The sequence below is a fragment of the Dendrobium catenatum genome, unplaced genomic scaffold (assembly GCF_001605985.2).
Source record: "Dendrobium catenatum unplaced genomic scaffold, ASM160598v2 fragScaff_scaffold_43, whole genome shotgun sequence".
Classification (NCBI taxonomy): domain Eukaryota; kingdom Viridiplantae; phylum Streptophyta; class Magnoliopsida; order Asparagales; family Orchidaceae; genus Dendrobium; species Dendrobium catenatum.
In genome coordinates, this window is record NW_021318505.1 from 2,262,408 (window position 1) to 2,280,445 (window position 18,038).

General features: G+C 37.2%; 1 protein-coding gene across 2 annotated transcripts; it reads left to right on the plus strand.

Annotated features, from left to right (window-relative positions):
* The first annotated feature begins 3,077 nt into the window (after positions 1 to 3,077).
* LOC110092901 (cold-responsive protein kinase 1) lies at positions 3,078 to 17,002 on the plus strand. Of its 2 annotated transcripts, XM_028693819.1 has the most exons (8): positions 3,078 to 3,226; positions 3,303 to 3,410; positions 11,241 to 11,356; positions 14,225 to 14,331; positions 14,414 to 14,624; positions 14,721 to 14,958; positions 15,337 to 15,487; positions 16,446 to 17,002. In XM_028693819.1, the coding sequence occupies exons 3-8, from the start codon at positions 11,287 to 11,289 to the stop codon at positions 16,806 to 16,808; spliced, it is 1,140 nt and encodes a 379-aa protein (XP_028549652.1). In that variant the 5' UTR covers positions 3,078 to 3,226; positions 3,303 to 3,410; positions 11,241 to 11,286; the 3' UTR covers positions 16,809 to 17,002. The 2 variants fall into 2 exon arrangements, with proteins under 2 accessions (XP_028549652.1, XP_020673253.1); XM_020817594.2 differs by having other exon boundaries at positions 3,090 to 3,410.
* Positions 17,003 to 18,038: the final 1,036 nt, after the last annotated feature.

An 18,038-nucleotide genomic window follows, 5' to 3' on the forward strand; every position in this document is an offset into this window, starting at 1 on the left:
AATGTCTAACGGAGGTTTAGCAGTTGTAGACAGACTGTGTGATGGGCAGAGGTTCGGTGATGGTTTTCTGACGGGCAGTGGTCTGGCGACGTTATACAATCTAATAATAATCTACGGTCAGACAAAGGTTTAGTAGAGATCACTGGACGGTCGGAGGCCGACAAAGATCTGTGGACGGGTGGTACTGGTCCTACAACGATTGACAACCTGACAGTGGCCTTCAGAAGTTTATTTACAATGGTAGTTAGCTAGAACTCTAAGATCCTTGAAGTTTTAGAGTTCTCTCCAATCTCCAGCCAAAAGTCACCTTTATGTAGAAAGTAGAGGTTTATTTATAGATTTTGGCGAGTGTCTCACCTTATAAATATGGAGAAGATCTAGGACATATTTCATAGTACTCCATCGGACGACCCATACTGATTCCCTCAAACATGGGGCGTTTTTAAGCATTTATGTGCCATACTCATGTCAGAATTAAGCTGTCTTGGGCTCATTGGATTATTCTCGTCCATACACTCAATTCGACTATAAGCATTCCATATTTAGATATCACTTTGTCATCCAATTATTGCTTTGAACTTTCTAAATATGCTTCGACCCATTGATTTGAACCCATTTGGGCTCGGATTGAACAGATTTTGGTGTCATTTGATTCATCTCATTAAGATATTTAATTTGATTATAAGTTTGCTTAAATTGGAGTTTGGATGATCCTACATTTAATTTCAGAAGTTTCCAACTTGAACATGCTTGGAGATTCATGCTCGATCAATGCTTTTTTTGGTGACATATTAGTTATAGGGGTACCAAAAATAGGTTGCGGGTGGGGTTCGGATCAAACTCGATATTGACCCGCAACTGTTTGACCTGACCCGAACCCGACCTATTATTACATACGGGAAAAAAAAAATTGCAACTCGGATCCAGCCCAATTCCCGTTCGTCACTCCCAGCATGTTATGCAACTAAGCATGATGAAATGATTCTAGCCACCATATTTCTCTTGATTTGTTTTGGAAAATTTTTCTTATATTTTTAATTTTATTTGATTTTTATATTAAAATCAAAATCTTCTTTACATTATTTCCTTATGTTTTGATACAATTATCTTCAAGTTTTAATTTTTTAATTTTCAAAATAATCAAAAATATTTTTTTAAAAAATTTATTTTTTCTATTTAACATACTAAACATTTAACATATTTGAAGTACAAATTATGAGTTATATATATATATAGTAGGCTCAAACAAATGAAAATAATACGAGACAATAAAATCATTATATATTAATATTGTTCATCCCGTGTCGCGGAGTGGCTTCTAATCATGTCCTTAATGAGTTTTTTCTTGATTAAGCAATAATTACGGCTACAATTAAGGGATGTTCCAAAATTAATGGTCGGCTTACAAAAAGAGTTAATAAATCTATTTTTTTATAAACTTTTTTGGGGAATTTTATAAAAAACAAAATACTTCTGTACTTGGTCAAAATGCTTGTGAATGTTTAATGATTTTTTCTCATAGATTTCACAATACGTACCTAATGGAGAAAAGTTTTCTCGCATTTATTTTTAAAAAACGAGTTCAGTTAAGCTGTGTTTGAATGCTAAATATTTTGTCAAAAGAAAAAAAATAGCAATTTAATAAAAGCAGATTCACAATTAACTTTATTAATTAAATTTTATTTTAAATATATATTTTTTTTATCTAGACTATTCAGGAACTTTAATTCATGTTATTCATAAACAAAAATAAATAGAATAAACAGTTATTCAAATTTATTTATTTAAAAATTGAGTATTTTAAAAATTATTTAAACTTATTTGATTTGTATTCGAGTTAAACTTAAATAGCTTGTTGAATACTCAGCTTATTTACGTTGAAAGTAATTATTACGTCCTCCGACCGGACGTAGAGGAACGTCCAGTCAGAGGCCAAATCGCGCCAAAAAACGAGAAATACCGAGCAATACCAAACTATAACGAGGAATACCATCACATGAAGACCCAATACCGAGTTACACCGAGCTATAATGGGTTATACAAAAGTTTTACCGAGTTTTTCCTAGAAAAAACTCGGCACAACTTGGTATTGCTCGGTATAGTTCGGTATAACTCGGTAATGGTCTTCACAGAGCGGTATTCCTCGTTATTATCAACTACTACCTAGCAATACTGAGTTTTTTGGTGGGATTTTGCCTCCGATCAGACGTTTTTCTACGTCCTTACATCGGACCTAATAAAAGTTCGTTAATTTCATCAAAGTTCAGCTAAAAAAAAATATAATCATTAAACTATACTGATCTGTGTGGTACTTCATTGTCTTTTTTGGATTCGTTTAGAAACACTTTTTTACTGCTTTTTAAAATAATTTTTTAGTTCAAATTTTAAAATTTTGATACTAAAAGCTTCAAATTTTAAAATTTGATACTAAAAGTTGCTTTAACCAAATAAAACAAAAGTCTTAATTTGGATGGATCGAAAAGTCACATAAGGCAAAGTGAAACATGATTTTTTTTATAGCCAATAAGAATTATAATTAGGATTCTTATTTTTTAGTAGCCACCTCCCATTAATAAAATAATTATTTTCATCAAATGAGCACGTGTGAATTAATTAAATGTGATATTTTTTTTTGGAAAATTATTTAATTTAACCTTTATTTTATTAATTTAGATGTAAGATCTAATTAATCCCGACGCCTTTAGGCCATATATTTGAACCATCAAATATATGTAAACAAAATAATTATCCATAGAAAGTTTTATTATAGTAATTTATCACATTAAAAAAATAAATTTAATAATTTAAAATTGTTTTATGATAATATTTTTAATTCGAATATTCTGAAAAAAAAATTCCCCGCAAGATATTCTGAAGAAAATTTTGTCCTTTTAGTACACGAAATTTAATAAATTTACAATATTTGTGTGGATCCACAGCAAGAAACAAAATTCGATATATGGTCAACCAGTTGGCAGTCGTGGGGCCCATCGGGCCCTGTCCTCATTTAATATGGGCCCATCGGGGTTTGACTGACCCACGCGGGTCGAAGCCTTGCCCCCTACTTCTTTTCCTCTCCTACTCTTTTCACTCCATTCTTATCTCATCTAGCTTTGTTTACGCCGCCGCTGCTGCCGCCGCCGCCGCCGCCGCCGCCGCTTTTCAACTTTGGTGCCTTCTTTCCCCATTGAGACTGGGTTTCTGGTTCTAGATTGTTCTCTTTTGAGTGAGATTTGTGGGCTTGGTGTCCATTGTTTATTTACAAGCTTTTGCTGCTTTCTTAGTCTTCAATGTTCGTTCAGGGGGATTGTGGAGTCGGGGTACTGAGGCGGGTCTCGAACGAGATTCTTGATTTCTAGTCTTATTACTGGTTTCGGAGAATTCTGTGCATTTGGATTGCGTTTTTTCAGGTGATCTGCTTTGAGAACGTGTATTTGTGCAAATTTTGATGTTATAATCGCGCTTTAGCTCTGACGTCTTTGATATTTCCTTTTATTAAATTTTGTTTTTTGTTTTGGCAATCTTATGGTTCTTACAAGTTACGAGAAAACATGAATTTATATTAGAGGGTTCCTCAATGCCTGGTCTAGGGGGATGAACACTTCTTACCTTTTTTTTTTTCATCTTTAAGTGTTTGGGATTGTGGATGATGAAATAGATCTTGAGCCCTCTCTTTTCAATGATGAAGTGACAATTTATATTTCTGTTAAGTTTGTTGCGCATATAATTGGGAGTCACGGGAAGCAAGCTCAGCCTGGCCATGCAGAAAGGTGGGCCTCACCGAGCTGTGGATCTAGGCACTGGTTCAAAGCCACCTTATTTATGATCGGGTGTGAAAAAAAATGACGGAGAAGTATGGTTGGGAGCCAATGATGACAGGTGGTGAGGAGGATTGATGCAATGTTTGATGAGCCATCTATGCTAAGTATAGTGGATATCATAATTAAAAGAAGGCTGATTTTAAAGGATTAAAGATGAAGAATCGAGGGCTTCCCTGAAGCAGTGATTATAAGTTGCGTCCATTTGTCCTGAGGTCAAGGGTTGAATCATTGAGATAATCTATTTACATTGTAGGGTAAGAATGTGTACATGAACTCCTTCTTTATTTGGTATTTTTTTTAGAGGTGCAAGTGAAGCTTGATATGTGAATTTTCAGAGATGAAATTCCTATAGGAGGCGCTGGAGTATGCTTTCTGCAATGAAAATTAACATTGATAGTGCCAATAGTAGAGCATTGAACTAAGGATATGAAAATTCATCCTCAAATCATCATGGAGGTTTGCTTTGACAGAATTTGCTTCATTTGTACTATTTATGTGCGATGGAGATCCTGTCCCTTTAGTAGATTTTATTTCTAATCCAGAGAAAAGTAGAATGTTAAAAGCTATTCTTGAGGAGGTAGAAACTTATACAGGTTTTGAAACTTAGAAGTTGTGAATTTTTTACGAAAAAAATTCATATAGGTCAAATGAATAGATTGGGAGAAAGAGTAAGCATTAGCAAGAGAAAATATTAGCTTCAGGATGGTCGTAAATGTTAAGAGTAGTAGAATTATTAGATTATCATATTAATATTTTCACATATGCCAAATGTTTATTAGGAATTCATGGTATGTATTCTTGTGATATATCCTAACTATGGAGTATATTCTTTTGTATATACTTTCCTAATTGTTATATTTTCTTGCCTTTATATATATGTTTGTATTAACATCAAATTCATTCAAATAATGATGTAGCATTTATGATTTATACCATAGTATTAGAATCAATGCCACAAGTTATCTCTTGTTCGCATCGATCTAGTTGTTTGTCGACATCGGGATTCGTCATCTACGATTTTCCCCTCCCTCCTTGACACACAATACCTCCTTCGAGTTGCAGGCTCCTCACAATCTCGCTGTTCGGGATCATTGAGCCAGTGTGATCTCTATTCCTTACCCTTACTATCCTCCACAATTGATGACTTCTGTGACCTAGCCGATGAGGCTTGAGCAATTCGATAACATTCCTCTTGGATCTATTATAATTATTAGGTTGCCATATTATTATAATCATATGTGCTAAATATTTATTTGGAATTTATAGTTTTTTAATTTTTTAATTTATCCTCATTATGGAGGATGTTCTCTTTTATTGTTTATTACTCTATTCTTTTGTTTGAACTGGATAAGAAGACACAATTAATCAATGATTATTGATCCGCCAACCTTCTATTCTCCTTCTAATTTGAAGTTGGAGAGGATGTCTGATGTAGTGGATCGTCGGAAGATGATATCTGCAAGAAGGATTTTAGGATTCCCAATCCAGGGAAGAAGAAGAAGAGAGCTTCACAAGCTTCAAAGGCTAATATTTCATTCAATGAATTCCCTATTACAAAACTTGCTATTTATAAAGCAAAAGGAGCATTCTAGAACAAAATGGATAAAGTACTCCTAAGGACTATCCTAGCTTAAAATGCACCGCATCATTCTCCCCTAGCGTAAAAAAGGCTCGACTCCGTCGAGACGCCTTATTGAAAAAGAGATTATTGCAGAAGACAGATTCTCGGATCGAAGATTTTGTTCTCATCATTTGCATCTTCCAATATTCTCTCAAATAACTCACCAACTTTTTTGACAAGCTCTTGGGGGACGTGATTCCCATCATTATCAAAGAGGGCATAGCTCTCAATGTTGTGATCAATTAATACAAAATTGTCATTGCTGGTGCGATAATGGGGAAGCCCAAGTCTTCCAATCAAAGGTGCCAACGGATTTTCATTGGAGACACCCATGTCAACAGGAGACCCAAAAGAGTAATCAGTGTGCACACGACCACCAACTCTATCCTCAGATCCCAAAACAACCACCTGAAAGGATGCGTTCTTGAGAGCACGGGCGGCGGCAAAGCCTGCAAAGCCTGCAAATCCTGCACTAATTACAATAACAGAAGGAAGGGATGGTTGTCTGCTCTCATTGTCAAGAAATGGCATTCTAAATTGTTGCTGTTGTTGAAGCAATGCACCAAGAGAGGTTATCTTGATACCAATTGAATCTCCGCAAGAATTGCTTAGTCTAACAGAAGATGCGCAGGAAACAAGGCTTGCAATAGAAAAGTCCCAGTTCTCACTTTCCAATTGATACTCTTTGCAGCCCTTGAGTTCAGTAATAAGGAAGAGAGAAGAAATACCGCCAGGCCTCATGTCGAGCTCCTTGATTCCTTGCTCCTCAATAGGGGTAGTGGGGCCATAAAATGTAAGTTTCCTATTTTCTTTGCTCCCAGAGCCTGACAGTTCCAAATTGAGATCACAACCCTTATTGACATTTGGTCGAACAGTTTGAGAGCGTTGTGTTGAATCAGCCTTGTCACTAGAATTTATACCAGGCATTTTCACACCTGCAGTGACAAAGTAGTTATCAATTAACTCAATATCCCCATTTCGCCGCTCACGTCGCTTAGCAAACTAAACCGCTGTTGCCAAAGGAGCGTTCTCCCAATCACTATTCACGACTTCCTCAACCAAGGGCTGTATGGAAGCCGAAGCTCTGTCTTCCTTGTGTGATGTTCCCGTCATTGTTGTAGCTTCTCCAAAATAAAGTGGATGTGTTGAGCAGATACCCATCTGGACTGAAATAACATCAACCTCTTTATTCTCCACCGTCGCCAGATTCGAAGAAACTGACTATTGCATAGCGCTTATAAGGTTCTTAATTGTCCTGCTAGGTGAACAACGGCTAGCCATCAAGATCTCTCCAAGCTCAGCATGACTCTGCTTTCCACCACTTTGAAAACCTTTTTCAACTTGCGCGTATAGCTTATGTTTTGTCACGTCGAGGTAGCTTCCCGCCATCATCTTGAACGCTGTGAAGTCACACCGAGGAAAGTGGATCTGAAAATCAATCGGTCCCAGCCAGACTACTGCTGCGTCAAGCTCCAACGCCTCCTCGCCGGTGGCCGTGAAAACGGCCATTTCGAGCCCCTGAAAAATAACTTTACCTGATGCATTGAGCCTCGGGCTCTCCATCAAAGGTTTCAGCGGCGAAGGGAGATAATCGGTTCCGACGAGTGAGGCGAAGGGAGATAATCAGATTCTGACGAGTGAAGCATAAGGCTTCGGCCGGCTCTGAAAGCGAAATGTCCTTCCAAATCCGATTCAGAAACCCATCGAGTTGAATTCAGACCGAACGGAGGACTGGTATCGGCGGCTGGGTGCGCGGGGGTCGGCGGTGGCCTGATCGGCTGCTGTCGGCAAGTTGAGTCGAGTGGACTGGACGGGCAAGCTGTGGTCAGATTGAATCGGAGTATCAACTGTGAGTGTCGGATCTGGCATCTCCGAGTCCAGAGGAATGGAATACGTGCGCTATATGCGTGTTCCGATTAGCTGAACTGGGGTGGAATGGGCAGTTGCTTCATCAGTTATCCTCCACGGCGAGGAAATGTTTTCTTTCGGTGTTAGGCCATGATCGGCATTAGTCTCACGGTCCAGCAAGTCCGAACTGGAAACTTCGTCGGGCAGAACAGAAGGTGAAAATGGGGTTGGGGCCGGGAGCAGGAGCCGGCTGTGATCATGTTGAGTTGCTGAGACGATTGTTTCGTCGGGTAGGGAATCGTGGTCGTCGCCAGGCACGAATTCGCGCTCGCCGCCAGGCGCGGAATCGCGCTCGGATGCGGAAACAGTAGAGAAGATCGGCGGAGAAATAGAGGATGCGGAAGTAGTCTGTGGAGGCGGATGCGGAAGCGAGTCGTTGGGCAAGGGATGTTTGCGAACTTTGCGATCAGGCAGAGGATCTCGCCATCGCAATGGAAGCTCGAGCAGTGGGTATTCCGGCGGTGCATCACACCATTTGAGCGGGAGTTCGAGCGGAGCGTAATCATCAGCGACCGTGGGAGTATGGCGGGATAGATGGAGTCTGCGGGAAGCGGACGAGGGGATCGAAGAAGAAGAATGTCTCGGTATGGTTGCCGACGACATCCTCATCCTCCTTATTGACCGAAGGGTTTCGCGAATCCGATCAAGGTTTCTATCTACCTGATCGAGCGACTTCTTCGATTGAGCTTGATAGAAGGCGATCCAGCTTCGATCATCGTCGACAGCCCACCTTCCTTGGAGTCGATCATCGTCGACCGCCAATCTTGTTTTGCGGCTTCGATCGTCGTCGACAGCCGACCTTCTGCAATACATCGATCTTCGCAAGCTCCAGGCTTTGATACCAACTAGGGGTGTAAACGAGTCGAGTCGAGTCGAGTATTTGCCTTATCAAGCCTGGCTCGTTTAGTCCTTAATGAGCTCGAGCTCGAGCTCGAGATCGAGCTACCGAGTACCGAGTACCGAGTACCGAGTTGTACCGAGTTTTTTCAAAAAACTCGGTATTGCGCTGTTTTGATCTAAAACCGAACGTAGAGGAGCGTGCGTTCACCGGATGTAATAAAAGTTCAATATTTGGGAGTGAAAACTCGAAGTTTGTGTGCTAGGTGGCTGAACACTCCACCTCACCCCTCTCTTGGGTTTTCTTGGTGGAAGCCTCAGGTATCTTTTTTTACGTGTTGATTTCTCTACCGACCTCTTCTAACCCCTTCTTCTACATTTCCAGCATCATTGTACATGTTTTCTCTCCTCCCTATAATAATAAAAAATTACCCAAGCCTCTTGTAGGGAGCTGGCAAACTAGTGTATTACTTGACTTGGTCATATCCTCCCTCATCCTTCAACTTCAAAATCCCTTGAATTCCCACCAAATTTGATATTCACACATCTCTCTAATACTTCAAAGCCTCTTCAACCCCCAAAGACACCATTAGAACTTCCACCAAGGCAATATTTTAGGACTAGCCAAAATCTGCCCTGTATGGGCACCTCTATCTAATCTTGGTCTAACTTCCACTACACCAACTAAACTTTTATGATTTCCACCAAAAATTTCATGTCACATCCCTGATATCCCCTAACATTTTCAAATTGTTTCATTCTCTAGATCCATCCACAGTCCAAATCCTAAGCCTTGAATTTCAAGGTTATGCTCTTTAGTCTCACCTACCATTCACACTTGATTGACCCTCATCCTTTGACCACACCTCAAATAAAACTCATTCAATCATCCAAGGGTGTTCCACACATACTTAGCCTTCCATCACAACAATTGGAAACCTAAAGATCGACCCTTCCAAGGAAATAATATATCCTCATTAGACATGATCTTCATGCATGTCTACAGATTATCGCTATGCGTTTTAGTTCTCGGCTGGGCTGACGGCGCTAAAGAATATTTACAGAATCTATTGCGAATTGTATATTCATTATTCACTTCCACTAAACTCACTATACTTTTATGATCTCGACCAAAAATTTCATATCACACCTCCGGATATTCCCCTAACATTGCCAAGTAGTTTCATTCTGTAGATCCATCCCCAGTCCAAACTGTAAGCCTTAAATCCAAAGGTTATGCTCTTTAGTCTCACCTAACCTCCACACTTGGCTGACCCTCATCCTTTGACCACACCTCCCACACCTCAAACAAAACTCATCCAATCATCCAAGGTGTTCCAATATATCTTCAAAAAACATGATCTTCATGAGATCCTCACGGGATCTTTGAAATAATATATCCTCAATATGGGGAATATTCTCCTTTATTTGTACTCTCCTTATTACTATATTTTCTTTCCTTTATGTAGACATGCTTTTACTAATATTAAATTCATTCAAATGAAGATGTAACCTTTATAATTAACATGAAATAACAGGTTACCCACAAAGAAGAAATATATTACCGTAATTCGTTTTGCTACTTTTGAAACATAATTTAGTTAAATTGCTGTTATATACGGCAGAAAAATTTTCATGAACTAGCTATATGGCTAGAGCGTGTTTCTAGATGAAGATTTGAGGGGTAAATATTACTGGGAAAACCTAAATGTGGCATCGAGCATGAGAAAAAGATCTAACTTTTCTGGTTGAAGAAGTCAGGAAAAAAGAATTCTGTAAAGGTAGTGAAAGAAGTACTTCGGAAAATAAGCAAGAATAGGTTCGCAGTGAATATGATTTCTATCACTATTATATAAAGCGTCTGACAGGTAGTTTTATGTTTTGCTTATGATATATGTGTATGTTATGACAGTTGCTAAAAATAGTATGGATAGTGTAAATTGTATGGTCCTTGTTTAGCAAGGAGTTTTGGCATTACGGAGCTTGGTGCGATGGAGAAGACCCTTGGTTTGGAGATTTGTGGCTATGTGGAAATTATAAGTTTCCTCCGGTTGTAGGTGTGCATGCAGAAGGGTTTGATGCACCTTTTTCCAATTGCTTCATGTTAAATGGGTGGCATAATCTAGATATTGTGAATTAGGCTAAAATTATCCAATATGGCATTTGCTAGTGAAATTGGATGCTTTATGGATACTTTTCTAAGATAACTTCAATAGAAAGTTTAAACACCCAACAAAGTAAATTTGCATGTATATCTTAGAAATATAAAGAAAGTAATCAAAAGAAATTAGGACCTTTAGATAGTACTTGAATTTAAAATATGTGGGGTTATTGAATTTCCAATATCCTATGATAGATAGCAAATTAGAACTTCAAAGTTGAATCAAATTTTATATGAGATAAAATGGTTAATTTTGCTCAGAAAGATGTCGTCTATAGAAGTTTCAGGAGAGTTAAAAAATAATCATCAAAAGTTTATTAAGTAAAAAATATGCTTTTATGAAATGAGGAAAACCACTTAATACACAATAATTATAAAAAACAAGAATTTTTTTATAGAAGCAAACAATTTTGATTTTTTTTGCTAACTAGTTAATGACTGATTTGAACTTGAATATGGACTCCATTGCTCGTTTGCTGCAAGCTTTCTTTCATCCTCAAATATTGATTTTAAACATTTCCTTTTCTTCAAGGATGTGGATTTGGGTTCTTAATTTATCTGACCTAAGTCTCACCATTCGGTATTTTAAATTCCAGTCAAAGATTATTTGTTGAGGACAAGAGTCTTCTAGTTTCACACAAATAGAAATGCTTCCAGCAATCTAATATTTATTTCTGGGGCAATTGGCACGTAATTAAAACTGTGAGCTGTCATAAAACCATGGTCGTTTTGTACTGATTTTCATCAAACAGTTGTGGATACTAGCATTGATTCCATTTCTAAAATGCACAAACTCAGTTCCTCTCAAATCAAATTCTTATTTAAAAAAGTACACTGAATCCAAAATAAATCTGGATTATGTCGTTCTGAATGATCTGATTTAATTTTGCAGGGGTTCTAAGCCGATATAAGCTGCAATTTTCTATTAATCCACAGTTATGGGTTGTTGTTTGTCCTTTTCTCGAAGAAAAGGGACTTTGGAGAAAGAGACTTTCCGACCCTGTGAAGGTGAGCATGTTATGCCCATAGGCGGTGCAATGGTGGCGTTTGTAATTTTGAAAAAAACGAAAAAAGAAATAAATGATGACTAACAACATTCTTGAGGCTGCGACATTGTATCTGTTGGTTATTGTATCTGTGGTTAGTACAGCAGTTATTGTAATGGTGGTGCTATTTGCATTCGACTGGCATAGGGATCTTTGAAATTTAATTAAGGTCTGTGTTAACTATTGGTTGAGTTTGGAGATTTTAATCCAAAATGGATAATTTTATGGTGAAATTAATTTAAACTTAAATTGAAAATGATCCCCGTACAAACATTATATACTAGGTTAGGTTACTAGGGGTGATTTTTGAACTTGAATATGTAAATAGTGGTCTACGACATGAAATTCACAACTTTTGACCTGGGTAATTTTTTTCCTAGTTTTCAATCTTATGAATATAAGTTTGATGAGCAAGTCATTTGAGTGCAGTACAAATTGGGTAATTTTTTTGGGTGAAATTAATTTAAAATTAAATTGAAATTGACCTCGCACGAACATTATATACTAGGTCAGGTTACGAGGGGTTTATAAATAGTGGTCTTGATGTAGGACTTAAATGCTTAGGCAATGCTAAATATAAGAAGTTGCACGCTTTTATTTGAGAGCAATATTAAATATTAAATTTGTAGTGATTTTAAACAATGAATGAAAACGAAAGAGGGTTGAAACTAGCTTAGGCCAAGTCACACAACTAGAAGTTAAGATCACAAAATAATCAATTATTCAATCATAGCATACATGAAGGATTTTCAACGAGAAATCCCTAAATTAACAATGAGATTAGTCACTACGTGGATCCACTCGCTCACTCTCTAAATTACTAGGCTTAGTCGAGGGAGTTAACATGATCTTTATGAATCAATTAATGCTACAATTGGGAGCAATTAGGAAGATATAAGATTTGGAGGAAGAGTTCACCTTCGTCAAGTTAGTAGGCTTGATTTGATGTGCGAGAAGGAAGATCCGGAGTCTTGGCGGCTGATTTCGAGGAAGTTTTTTGTGAGGACAGCTGTATGGAGCCTTCCGGGCAGCAAATAGGAACCTTCCGGACGGCAGGATAGTAATAGAAACTGCTGGAACCTCTGGACAGCAGTTAGGGATCTTCAGGATAGCAACAGGGAACCTTGCTGCAGCGGAACAACAAGTGGGCTGCTTTTGGAACACAGGGCAGCAGCTTTCCGATGTCAAGAACCTCTGGTAATAGTGTAAGCGGGAGGGAAAGTAATTCAGATTTTGTTTGGGAGGGCTAGGTGACTTTTGGTTCATATTTTAGTGGAGAAAGGGGAGGGAAATTTGAGTTTCAAATTCCTAAATTAATTGTGGAAGGGAGGGAAAGGGTACTTAATTAATTTCTTAATTGGAGTTCCAATTTTGGGAAAAAATTAATTAAAATAGGAGAGGAATGGGACCGGCCAAGAGAGATGAGAGAGAGGTGTCCACATTCATTGAGTGTGGAGGGGCAATTAATGCTAATTAATCTCAGATTTTAATCAATCCAAGATTGAAGGGGGGAGGGAAGGGGGTTTTAAAATATATTAATTAATTTAAGAAAGGATTTGAATTTGAATTCAAATCTTTCCAAATTAATATCAAACTAATTTAGGAAAGAGGGAAGTTAAGGAGGGAAAGAGACTAGGAGCTAGCTGCTAGGGTTGGTAGTGGAATTGGGGGGGGGGGGGGGGGGGGGGGGTGCTGATTGGCTGGCGGTGGAGGAGTTGGGTACCTTTTGGTTTTGGTCAGCTGCTAGGGGGCTTGGCCGGCGGTATATGGAAGAAAAAGGAGGGGTGGCCGGCGATAGGGAGGAAGAAGAAGAGATAGACCACGAGCCTGGACTTTTCCTGCAGCTGGTGGGTGATTTGTTGCCCTCACCTAGGGACTTCTTTCACTAGAGCTCTCAAACCTTACCAAAGACATAAGTGCAGAATTTCTATTTTCAATAATCACCATCCTCTCAAAGGAGGAGGAGGCTTTAAATAGCCAATACAATGAAGAAAATACAAAATACCAACTTACCCCTAGGGCATACTCATGACTAGGCCCTCAAGTGAGGGTATAAAAGGAAAGGTACAATAAAACTCATAAACATAATAAACTAATTCATCAATAATAAATCTAATACAATAATAATAAGTAAAGCGATGCAATCGTGGCTGTAGATCGACAGCCCCGTCTCTGGTAGACTCTCCAAGGTCGGATGTCCTCATCAGGTCTATGGCATGAAATTCACAACTTTTGCCCTGGGTAATTTTTTTTCCTAGTTTTCAATCTTGTAAATATAAATTTGATGTGCAATTTATTTGAGTGTGCTACTACTCGGACTTTATGATTTTGAGGAATAAGTTTTCTTTATATTGGTTTGAGGTTTTTATTTTTATTTTTTATTTTTTTAAATTCGATAAATTCATTCATTGTGATAAAAAAGTGATGTCAAAGATTTGAGTTGTTGAAATTAATTTAATTTGCTCATAGATTTTATTTGTTTCAAAAATCTATACAAAATGTATTAAAGTATTCATGTCTGTTTCTTATTTCTGGTTGAAATTCTTGGATATTTTTGATAATTTCATTATGAATTGTTCTTAAATTCTAGTATTTCGTGATTTCATTTATAGAAAGTGCGTTATTGGATTTATTGGTAATTTGTGATTTTGTGAACCTCTTTTTTTTTTGTGAAAGTATACTATTCATCATATTAGTTACATTAGAAAATCTCAACTCTGAGAAGTCCTGTAGCATGCTTTATTCTCATTGTATTTTGATGTGGTAAATTATTAGGATATCTAATTCTTCTTTCGAAATAATGTTTTGGTTTTGATTTTATAAATTTCAGTTGCGGGAAATGTAAAATTATACTCTTTTGAAGAATTAAAAGCAGCTACTGAAGACTTCAGTCCAGGCAATAAAGTGGGCAAAGGAGGCTTTGGACCTGTCTTTAAGGTGACTATATTTTCTTGTAAAATTAGCAGCATCTAAGTTTTAAGAGAGTACCGTTATTTAGGTTTTTGATTGATTGCTGTAGGGAACACTTTCGAATGGGACTAATATTGCTGTAAAAGTGCTGTCAACTGAGTCAACACAAGGAGCGAAGGAATTCTTATCAGAGATTGCTGCAATAACAGATATAGTGCATGAGAACCTTGTCAAGTTATATGGTGCCTGCATGGAAGGAGATTACAGAATACTTGTCTACAATTATCTTGAGAACAATAGTCTCGCTCAAACTCTTCTTGGTAATTTAAATAAGGATTATTAACGGTAATATAATGAAGTCTGAGTTTTCTCTTTGATTAATCCCTATAAAGTTATTTCATTTTTCTTGCTCTTAGGTGCTAACCGCAGTAACATTCAGTTTAGCTGGAAAACAAGATGTAAAATCTGCATTGGAGTAGCACGTGGGCTTGCATTCCTTCATGAGGAAGTTGAACCCCACATAGTTCATCGTGATATCAAAGCAAGCAATATTCTTCTTGACAAAGATCTCACTCCCAAGATATCAGATTTTGGTTTAGCAAAACTGTTACCTCCAAATGCAACCCATGTCAGCACTCGAGTTGCAGGAACAGCGTGAGTTTATATACTGTGAATTCCGTTTCAATGCGTTTTAGTTTTTACGGTCCTATTATATGTGATGTTGGTGAGAAAAAGTTTGAAAAGTCAAATAAGAAAGCCCGTAAAAACTTTTTCTTATTGCTTCAGAAAGCAGCTTTCTTATTGCTTCATAAGGCAGCTTTCTAGTACAAATTTTTTAATATTTTTATTAGAAAGGTGCTTTAAGAAGCAGAAAAAAAAAGCTGTCCCAACGAAGCCTTATACTGGTCATGTTATTTACTTGTTTTTGGATATCTGAAAATAACAATAAACGCAGCTGAAAGTTGGTGAAGTTAGCATTCCTAGAGTTGGGATATGCTTATTCGTCTTTACTGATGTACTAATGTTTTATAGTGGATACTTGGCACCTGAGTATGCCATCCGCGGGCAGGTTACACGAAAGTCAGATGTTTACAGTTTTGGAGTTCTTCTATTGGAAATAGTTAGCGGCAGAAGTAATACAAACACAAGACTGCCACATGGAGAACAATTTCTTCTTGATAGGGTGAGTGAGTTTTTCAAGGAAGATGCTTTCACTGATTATTTTGCTCATATATCATATGGTTGATGAAAATTTTTATGAACATCGCATCCTTTTTGCTTCATCTTCTTTACAATTCTATTTATTTTTCATTTAGTCTTTCTGAGGCTATATTACATCCTACTTAGATTCTGATATGAATACCATCTTGCACATAATGCAGCCAGACTTTTGACCGTTGTTGTCTTCTGTACATGTTTTCTGATACATTTATTGAATGAGAGGATCCAGCAGCACGACGGTTTGAACCAGATTTAGATTTCGTTTGGGATGACTTTTTTGTTGCTTTTTAAAGCAGCTTTTTAGTATAAAAATTAAAAATTTTGTACTAAAAAGTTGCTTTAAAAAGCAATAAGAAAGTTGTCCCAAACGAACCCTTATGCTTGTGCCCACGCTTCCTTAAAGTAGTGTATTTGGCAATGCCCATGACTGCTTTGAGCCATGCTTCTACCATTAAAACTATACAAGTTTCAACCTGTAGGATTTGATTGTTACTTAGAAAAACAGTATTTTATTCCTTGTTTATTCCTTTTCCCTGATGCCACGTTTAAAAATCAATTCATTTTTTCTGGTATTTTGTGATTGCTTAGAAAAATATGGGGAATTTATTTTGTTATGCCATAAGATGATCAATTTTAATCTTGCATGTTTTACCTATTCTCTGAAGAGAAAGGTAAGTTCATCATAATCACGATTAAACTTACCTATAATAGTGGCTTCTTTAAAGAATAGATCTCCGTTCAGTATCATAGAAAATAATAAAATACAAAAAAAGAACCGCGAACTTAAGCTGTCCTCTACCTATTATGTTTCAGATTAATCTGTAAGGGTAAGTGCGACATGTTCCATTTCTTATTTTATGCTGTAACAGTTCTGGTTTCTTTTTCCTTCTTATATCATGAATTGAGTTTTTATCTTGCAGGTTTGGGCACTTTACGAGCAAGAAAAACTGGAGTTGATCATAGATGCAACACTATCTGATGACTTAGACATCAAGAAGGCTTGCTTATTCGTGAAGGTTGGCCTTCTGTGCACCCAAGATTCATCAAATCTTCGACCCACAATGTCCACTGTTGTGAAGATGTTGACCGGTGAAGTAGACGTTGAGTCCATGAAGATTACCAAACCTGGTCTTGTTGCAGACTTCATGGAACTGAAGGTTACAAGGAAGAAGGCAAATGACTTGTTGTTATCTTCATCATCCACCTCTTCATCAAATCCAGAATCTTCAGGTAACAACACACACGGTTCATTGACTTTCACTGCAATTGAGAACCGAGAGTAAGATATTACCTCAAATATAGATATATGATTATGAAATTTTTATTTTGTATCTTTAGTGATTTCTTTATTCTTTATGAAGTGTATTCTGCCTTTGTTATTGTAGATAGAGACAATAAATTTGTATATAACCCATGAAAGCAATTTGCTATGGGTAACTCAAGAGAAACACATCAAATGATCTATCTTTTTTTGTCGTTGAGTTCGTATTTCCGAGACGCTCAGTTCGACTATAAGCTTGCTGAAATCGGAGTTGGGGTGCTCTCGGAATTAATTTTTGAAGTTTGCAACTAGCTTTCGCCTCGAGATTCGTACCCGATCAAGCTAATTTTGTGATGCCGTATCACTTATTAAATCCCGTGTGGCTGTTTGGCTATAGAAGGGATCTAATAAGCGGACTCTTCTTCTCGAGCCAATGGATTTCGTAAATCCGACAAAAAACAAGATTTGGGAAATCGGGAATTTAGCATGAAAAGGCGGAATTTTTCGTCTACGGCGGCTTTCATTTGCCGTGAGATTTGATTTTGCATTTTAGGCCGTTTGCCTAAATCCTGCTACCAAATAGCCCCTAAAAGTCCACTGTTGTAAATTGTATAATTTTGGTTTCATGTTTCATACCAGTTTTGTTATCAAATCTCTTTTATCTCAAGTTGTATACTTTTGATAAGTATGGATCAAGAAGTGATGTTAGAGTAATACAAATCATATGAAGATGATCACGATATTATTGAAAGCTTAGGCTTCATTTGGGATGCCTTTCTTAATGTTTCTTAAAGCAGCTTTTCAGTAAATTTTTTTTTTAATTTTGTACTAAAAAGCTGCTTTAAAAAGCAGAAATAAAGCCTTCCCAAACGAAGCATTAATTTGTTTCGAGTGAAAGAAAATAAAATGAAATACACACAAAGTGGCTTGGTTATGAATCCAACTCTGTTTATTTCCTATTCATCTAAGTTAATAGCATCTAAACAAAGCTGAAGAGAACAAGTTGCCCCTCAGATATAATACTCCCGAGTTCAAGAGAAGCTGGAAATGTGAATAGAGCCAAAGTGAATTGAGATATGTGATGTCAAATTGATTATGAATCATGTTAACAAATTTTGGAACAACATTAATGGTGCTAAATTTTGTTTTAAGTATACCCATATGAACCTCTTGTTGTCATTGACTAAATTGAGGAAGTAGAAATATTCGAAACTGAGGTTTCATTAGAGACGAATTTTTTATTAGATGTAGT